The sequence below is a fragment of the Medicago truncatula genome, chromosome 1 (genome assembly GCF_003473485.1).
Source record: "Medicago truncatula cultivar Jemalong A17 chromosome 1, MtrunA17r5.0-ANR, whole genome shotgun sequence".
Taxonomy (NCBI): domain Eukaryota; kingdom Viridiplantae; phylum Streptophyta; class Magnoliopsida; order Fabales; family Fabaceae; genus Medicago; species Medicago truncatula.
The window spans coordinates 18,232,268-18,240,443 of record NC_053042.1 but is presented as its reverse complement, the minus strand read 5'-3'; the positions used below and the strand labels follow the sequence as shown (position 1 = coordinate 18,240,443).

General features: G+C 34.1%; 1 protein-coding gene across 1 annotated transcript; it reads right to left on the bottom strand.

Moving 5' to 3' along the window:
• Window positions 1-4,723: 4,723 nt before the first annotated feature.
• On the bottom strand, window positions 4,724-7,850 carry LOC120578119 (protein FAR1-RELATED SEQUENCE 5-like). The gene is made up of 5 exons (XM_039830270.1): window positions 5,673-7,850; window positions 5,460-5,609; window positions 5,155-5,373; window positions 4,877-5,053; window positions 4,724-4,786 (listed from the first exon to the last, which is right to left on the bottom strand). The coding sequence occupies exons 1-5, from the start codon at window positions 7,848-7,850 to the stop codon at window positions 4,724-4,726; spliced, it is 2,787 nt and encodes a 928-aa protein (XP_039686204.1).
• Between the last annotated feature and the right edge of the window lie 326 nt (window positions 7,851-8,176).

The window sequence follows — 8,176 nt, the reverse complement described above, 5'->3', positions numbered from 1 at the left end:
AATCTTCGGTATATGTCAATACGACATACTAGCCTTTTAGAAACCAAGTCAAAATGAAAGAACATTTACTTCGTCCGCAAAAACTGTCCCAATCGACAGTTATATATGACCTAATTAGAATGAGAATGGATAAGGAACTCGAATTTCGAACGATCGGGATCTTTGGTATATGTTACTCCAATAAACTAATCCTCTAGAAAGCTAGTCAAAATGATCATTTGGGTTGCTTATATTTAAGACCATATAGAGTGTAAAGAAAAAGGAGATATGATAAATATGTTCTAGTTATCATAATGAAAGGACACTCCTCCGTCGACTAAAACGGTCCCAAACTACTAACTGTATCGACTAAAATGAATTCGGCCGTTAGATATGACATGATTGAAATACGAGTGAACCAGGAACTTGAATTCCAACGATCGAAATCTTTAGTATATGTCAATTCGACAAACTATCCATACGGAAACATAGTTAAAATAAAAGGACACTCCTCCAACAGCAAAAATGGTCCAAAACTGCCAACAATATCAAATGAAATGAAATCAATTTGTATGTTAGACATGACCTAATTAGAATAAGAATGGACTAAGAACTCGAATTTTGACAATTAGAAACTTCAGTATATGTGTATATGATAAATTAGACCTTTAGAAACCTAGTGAAAATGACAGGACACTCATCCGACAACTAAAATGATCCCAAACGACTAACCCTGTCGAATGAAATCAATTTGACAGTAATGCATGACTTAATTGAAATGAGAATGAACTAGGAACTCACATTTCGACGATTAGAATCTTCGATATATGTCAATACGACAAACTATCCATTCAAAAACATAGTTAAAAAACTAGGATCGCTATCTATTTCCTATCACAATTCTTAACATAATCTTATTCATGACATGTTTTCATAATAAAGTTAGAAAGTTAGAGTAGAACAAACAATATTATATGAGTTCATGTTACGGAATGGACCCGGGTGGAGTAACCCCGAATACGTTCGCTCTGATAAACCAGCTAAATTCCTATCTGAGGCTAGAGCCCAACTCCTATTGTCGTCGTGAAGGTTCCCTTTCGGGCTGGACCTATCCAAAATAATCTTGAGCTTTTCTTAGCCACAACTTATCTGAAAACTTACATATTTATATCCATATATAATTCTGTCATATTAATATATCTAATATGACATGTTAGAAAGCATAAATCATTTTTGGGCATACAAATAAGCTCTTTTCTCCTCCAAGCATACCAAATGAATATTAACCACCAATTCATCAAAAATTAGTTTTCTAAAACATGTAAATTAAGCTAAAAACACATCTAGCACTACACTTCACTTGGGGCAATTCTACTGATAAATAATTAGCAAGTGTACTAATTTGAATCGAGTAATAAAATAATTCGTTTCCTCAGGGACTGTTTTAATCTCTACTTAACAAGAACATTATCATTAAGATGTAATTAAATTGGGGGTTGCCTTAGGCAAATTGGTTTTGTGTGCAATTGTGATTCAATTGACGAAAGTAACGTTGGTTTTTGAAATATTTTAGACAGATGACTTGGTCATTCGAATCATCTGCAATTCACTCAATGGGCAACCTGGTTCTGATGTCTACGAATGTTACAAAGTAAATGATGAATCAACACATTAACTTAGGTCAATCCCTTGATCCTAAGTCCTCTTATCTAATCATAATTCCCTAATCCCTTAGATGAACCTATAATTGTCAAAGGATATCAAGTCCGTTAATTCAATGATCTCAACCTAACAACTCTCCATCCCTAGATTGTCCGTTAGATTGAACAACATAAATAGATCCGAGTTACACGCTACGGTCAATAGTCATATAATCTATTAAATCAATTATATTGGGTCAGAATCATAAAAGCATTAAGAACAAGATATACTGAATAAACTAGATTGACATTCATAAACGTATGAGCTATTACAGAATCATCTCTTGACCTAATCACAAAGGACTTAGCTACTCATGGCTAAAGCATAAATAACTAATGATGAAGAAGAATTCATTACATGAAATTGATAACTGGCTATGAGTTTTGATGGTCTCCCACCTTTTGCTCAGTGATCCAGCTCCAAAAGTATGATTTTCTCTCCAAAAATTCGAACCCTTCTTTCAGAAATCGACTTGGCTTTTATAGTGAAAATTCTGGATTCGCCAAAATTGTAGCCCGATCCAATAAATCGGAGCACGATTTCTTCTTAATCTTCAAAACCTGTCTGACACTCCTCAAAATCGGAGCACGATGGAATTCTATCGTAGCCCGATATTTTACGTAGCAAAGGCTTCCAAACTTGACCAAAAATCGGGCTACGATGCCAGAAATTGGAGCACGATTTTCTGCTTTCTTCAAGTATCAAAATTGTTCTTTTGTAACTTCAAACTTATGCAAAAACACCTGAACTCAACTAGAATTACATAAAAACTAAGCCAAAAGTAATGGATGACCTAGTGTCATCATCTACTTTAACATACATTAATCATATTTTGGCTTCTTCAAAAAATAAAAATACATTAATCATTGCTTTTGTTAAGGCTTAATAGCAGTTTTCGTCTCCTAACTTTTACGAAGTTGCAATTTTGACCCCCTAAGAAAAAAAAACTACAAAACCGCCCCTTAAGTTTTGCAATTGTAGCAGTTTTGGCCCCCCAAGGCCAAGTTTTGGTAAAATAAAATAAAATAACACGTGGCACCTCATTTAGGGTGCCACGTCAGTGTAGACCGAGTCAAAATTGATCTTGGTGGCCAAAACTGCCACATATGCAAAACTTAGGGGTGGTTTTGTAGTTTTTTTTTCTTAGGGGGCCAAAATCGCAACTTTGAGGAAGTTAGGGGGCTAAAGCTGCTATTAAGCCTTTGTTTGCGAGCTTGGAGGGGAAGGGAGGGGAAGGCTTGGGATAAAAAAGAATAAGCAAGTGGAAGAAATAGAGGAAAATGGGAGAGGAGAGCTTTGGGGGGTTAACTTTTCTTCATAATACAAAACCCTCCTCGTTTGGAGGAACTAAAAAATTGTATTGGAGGGGGGTTTTAGAGGGTTAATAAGAATTCTTCAAATTTAATCTATGTTGTTATAATATTTTTAAAATTAAAAATAAAGTAATCATATGCATTAATTTATCATTCTCTAAAAAACTACTCTTTTAAATTTTTTGAAAAATTTCTCTATTTTTCCTCATATGTTGCACCCCTCAAAGCCTTTCATTTCCTTCCCCTCTAAACTCCCAAATAAAGCCTAAGTCTTTGGTTAAGTGTAGGAAACGGAGGAATGAAAGAATAATAAGGGAGTATAGCATTATATACTAGGAAGTTGTAAAGACACATATGCCCTCCTACTTGCTTGCAACTAATTGTTTCATACATCCATAATTCTAAACAAAAATTCTTAAATAGCTTGAATGGTTTACCACTGAACTGTTTCTCTCCCTTGCCAGTGGTTCGAATCCTTTTGTGTTTGTTTCTTTGTAATTTTTTATCCTATTTTTTTTTTTATAAAAATAGAAATATATGACATCAACGGGAATAGAACTCAAATCCCTGAACTGATTGCTGCTATACTTATCCGATGTTCTGGAATCCATTATTGAAACGAATTTACAGATAGTTATATTTACTAACTCAATTCTACTCGAGAATAACGAAACATGTCAAAATCAATTCTGTACTCGGAATAAAAATGGAACCAAAGATACACTCTTGCATATTTTTAATTAACACCCATTCATCTTTTTTATTCGACAAGCACATATATTAAGTTTGCACAACTCAAAAGCTATCACCAAGAAATAAAAACAAAGTATTTTATCTAGGGGTCTTTGATCTAGGACTAGGGAACTCGTTTCTAAAGGAAAACAAATGCATTCAATAACAAAAAGAATATTAGTAGTAGAGTTCTTAATGTGAAGTAAGATTCAATCATAAAGTAAGAGATAAACAATCCTTTTGAAGAGGACCATTTAAATGGACAAATGAAATACTTTTTATTGACAAGTTTACGTTACTTTCCTTTCCTTTTATAAAAATTGATAAGATTTTGCCTAGTTCAGCGAAAAATTTATAATATTTTTTCTCCCAAAAATGCATGCATTAACCAACATCAGAATGATGCTTAGATACAAGCAAACCGAGTTATATATTTAAATATAGAAGAAAAATGTAACAAAAAAACATATATGATTAGTAAAAAAACATATATTAAGTAAGCAGATGCAAAAATTATGAATCAACGAAACTTCTTTAAGCCTGAAGCACTTGTCAGTAAGAATGTTTTAGTATTGAAAACATGACAAATCCAAAATGTAAACTAAGTCTAAACCACTGCAAAGTACACAGCTTTATCATCATCACTAACACATCACTTGTTAGTTGACAAGTTTTCAGCTTCCAACTTACAAAAAAACTAACTGCAATCCAATCTAAACTTTAAAGCAGGAAATCTCAGTCATGCTAAATCACAATCTGATAAAGATATGCTAGAACGCCACCATAGTTGGTTTGCCAATTACCAATTTAACTCCCTAATGCAAATCAACTATCAATTCATGTGAAAGTAAAGAACCACTCCAATTTTACTTCGACCTGTCGAATAACAAACTAGGAAATATTAAATAAGCACTTACAACACAATAATTAATTCAAACTCAGAAAACACAAATTCAAAAAGAGCACTTACAAACAATAACAACATATGATAATGTTTCTTAATTTTGATATCTATTTTGATGTTTTGCTAAACTCTCCATGTCCTTCAACACGCTCATAAACTGTCGTACATAAATGAAACAATCAGAAGAAAATAAAAATACAACAAAATAAACACAATCAATAAGTTTTAAAAAATTGGTATAACATACACTATTTGTTCCAGGATACAAAGGAATGTTGTTATAATGTGATGGAAGGATGTTTGCCGGAGGGAATTGTGAAGAAGTTAATCCACCCACATTTGGAATCCCACCGTACACATGAAAAGAGTTACCAACATACCCGACACCATGGTTCCATCTTGCGAATCCATGTGGAATACCATTCTACAACAATCAAAACATAATAATTAAATTAATTAAGATAACATATTATAAAATTTCAAATCAAAACGATATTTAGCAATGTAATACAAATAAGTAATTACGTTTTCAATGTTAACTGTAATATTTGGAGTCACAGAAGCATCAGTCTTTTTAATGTCTATATTTGTTGTTCTGGTATTCGCCGCAGAGTCTTGTGTTGAAAAATCGGCTTTGTCACCATCTCTCTTACGTTTAATACCAAAGATATTATCAACATCATGTCTACCATTTGGTACTGACATAGAATGGGTTTCATCATTCATGTCGTGGCTTATAGACACCTGGACATAAAAGAAATAAAGTATGAACATCAACAGCAAATTCATCACAAGATGGAAAACATGTGTATATAGTATCTTAAACTTACATTTAAACGATTTGATTCATATTCAGATTCAACATGTGTATCATCTTCCTCCTCCTCCACCACCTCCTCCTCCTCCTCCTCCTCCTCTGCATCTTCGTCCTCCTCGTATTCCTTCTCGTCCTCTTTCTCATTCTCATCTTCTTCTTTATCCTTCTCCTCCTCCTCCTCATTCTCATCTTCTTCTTTATCCTTCTCATTCTCCTCCTCATCTACAAATGTGACATCAATTCCAGCAAGTATTGGACACCTTCGGATTGTGTGACCATGCCTTTTACAACGAGAACAACGTCTTTCTTTCACGTGTCTCCTATTTATGTATGATTTTTTCATTTTAGGGGCTCCTTTGGGTTTAGCATTATCTGGATCTCCAACAACAGATTTATTGACATTTCCCTCACGACGTACATTTATCTTGTCACACAAACTATTAATCCCTTCCAAAGCTTCCTCATAATCAATGCCATTGTTACAAGACGCCTCACAAAGCCTATTGAATGCAGCGGTAAGTGCCCATCGGCGGAACATGATCATTTTTTCCTCATTATGACCTTCTTTGGAGGCAAATGATGAGATGTGATTCTTCTTTGCTGTTTTTGACCATCTTTTGCAAATTAGACTTTCTGGGAAAGCATCCATGTTCTCATACTTCATGACAGAAATAATGTGGGAACATGGAAGTCTTTCGCGTTCAAATCGTCTACAATCACATATAAATTTATTATGCTCCGTGTCAAAATGAACCCAAAAAACTGCATCTTTGCGGTAAACGTTAACCCTAAAAATTACACTATTTCCAACCTCAGCATGGTGAGTGACAGATTCTGCAGCAACATCCTTTATCGCCTTTTTGACTTCTAGGAACTTTTTAAAAGTGAATATTTCTGAAGCTTCACGCTCAAATCCAGGCAAGGAAGTTGTCAACACAGGTTTATAATATAATGATTTGAAATCAGCTAATAATTCATTATTTCTGTAGTCTTTGACAGCTCTTTCAAAATTATGCAGAAAATCAACAAGGCTATTTTTGTTTTGAACATACTTCCTGATAAATGAATTCACACCTTCACATATCGAGGTTGTTCTGACTCCACACACAAAATGGTCTCGCATGTATGAACTTGCCCACATTCGCTTCAATTTATATGTTTTAATCACCCACTTATTCTTTGGTACACCATAACTGTCAACAACCCTCTTCCACTCAGACTCAAATTGTTCAGGTGTGTAATTAGAATATATGAGTTTGTTGAACTCTTCTAAGAATTTGGGATCTTTTACATGCACACGAGCATTTTGATGTAGATGCCATGAACAAAGGCGATGCCTTGAATTTGGAAATACAACTCTAATAGCTTTCCTCATTGATTTATCTCCATCAGTAACAATCGCTTTTGGATGTTTTTCGTACATGGCCTTTGAAAACATATTTAACACCCACTTATATGTCTCTATTTTTTCATCAGAAATTAAAGCACATGCAAAAATGGTCGTTTCACCATGGTGGTTGTATCCTGTAAAAATTACAAGCGGCTTGTTATACCTGTTCTTTTTATAAGTGGCGTCAAAGAGAACCACATCGCCAAAACATTCATAATCAAGCCTGCTTGCAGAATCTGCCCAAAATATATTTTCTAACCGGCCATCATCTGTAAAGGTAAACTCTGAAAAAAAGGTCGAATCATTATCAGCTTTACCCTGAAAATAACTCAAAGTAGCAAAAGTATCCCCACCTTCAATTCTAACCCTTCCTTGATGATCAGTGTAGTTGTATAGATCCTTTTTGATAAATCCAAGATTTTCATGCCCTCCTTTTTGGCCCATTAGGAAACCTAGTATATGACAGATTCTTACACCTTGAGAATGCAAACCACTGACAATCTGTTTATCTGATTCACTCAATTTCCTATAATTCGGAATCAAATGAACAAGATTTGGAGGACTTGGTTCATGGTTGTGATTGGGCTCAAAATTAGTAACTTTCCAAATCTTCTCAATGAAATCATAGGCTACTCGAAGTCTAGCATGACATCCAGTTCGCATGGTTTGCCTATTACTATCTTCATTCTTCTTATTTTTAGTTTCACTATTTCCCTCTTTATTGCAAAGTAATCGCCGCGCAACAATTTTTCCCTCGTGATCCTTTACCACATCATCCTTCCTTACAACAAACCCATGGAAACGGGCATAGGCTTTGTAAAATTGTATAGCTTCTTCCTCTGTGCTAAACTCCATAGCTTTTATATCATCATTTGTAATTTCACTTAAACTTTTCTGACCATTGCAATTCTCCGTCTTTCTATCTCCATCATTACCAAAACCATTATCACTACTGAATTCTACCTCTACACTATCATTATCGAGACGCTGAGTTGCTTCACTATAGGTTGACATTTTAAATTAAATTTACCTGAAATAAGAGATAGTAATATGTTCAATAATTTAAAACTTCATTGAACTACTGGAAGAAAAAAATTAAAATGATCATACACATATACTAGTATAATATGTTCAACAAGCTTATTGTTTAATTTATTCATTAAATAGTCGTTTACATGTTATAACTGGACTCTCACATTATCTCAAAATGAAGCGTCCTCAACAAAAATATACATATACATGACACTAATGTTAGTTCGAAGTGGTGGGAAATTAATCCAGCCAAAGTGACTCTCATCAAACATGATTGATTTCTGAAAACACTTGTTCAAGCACTTGTC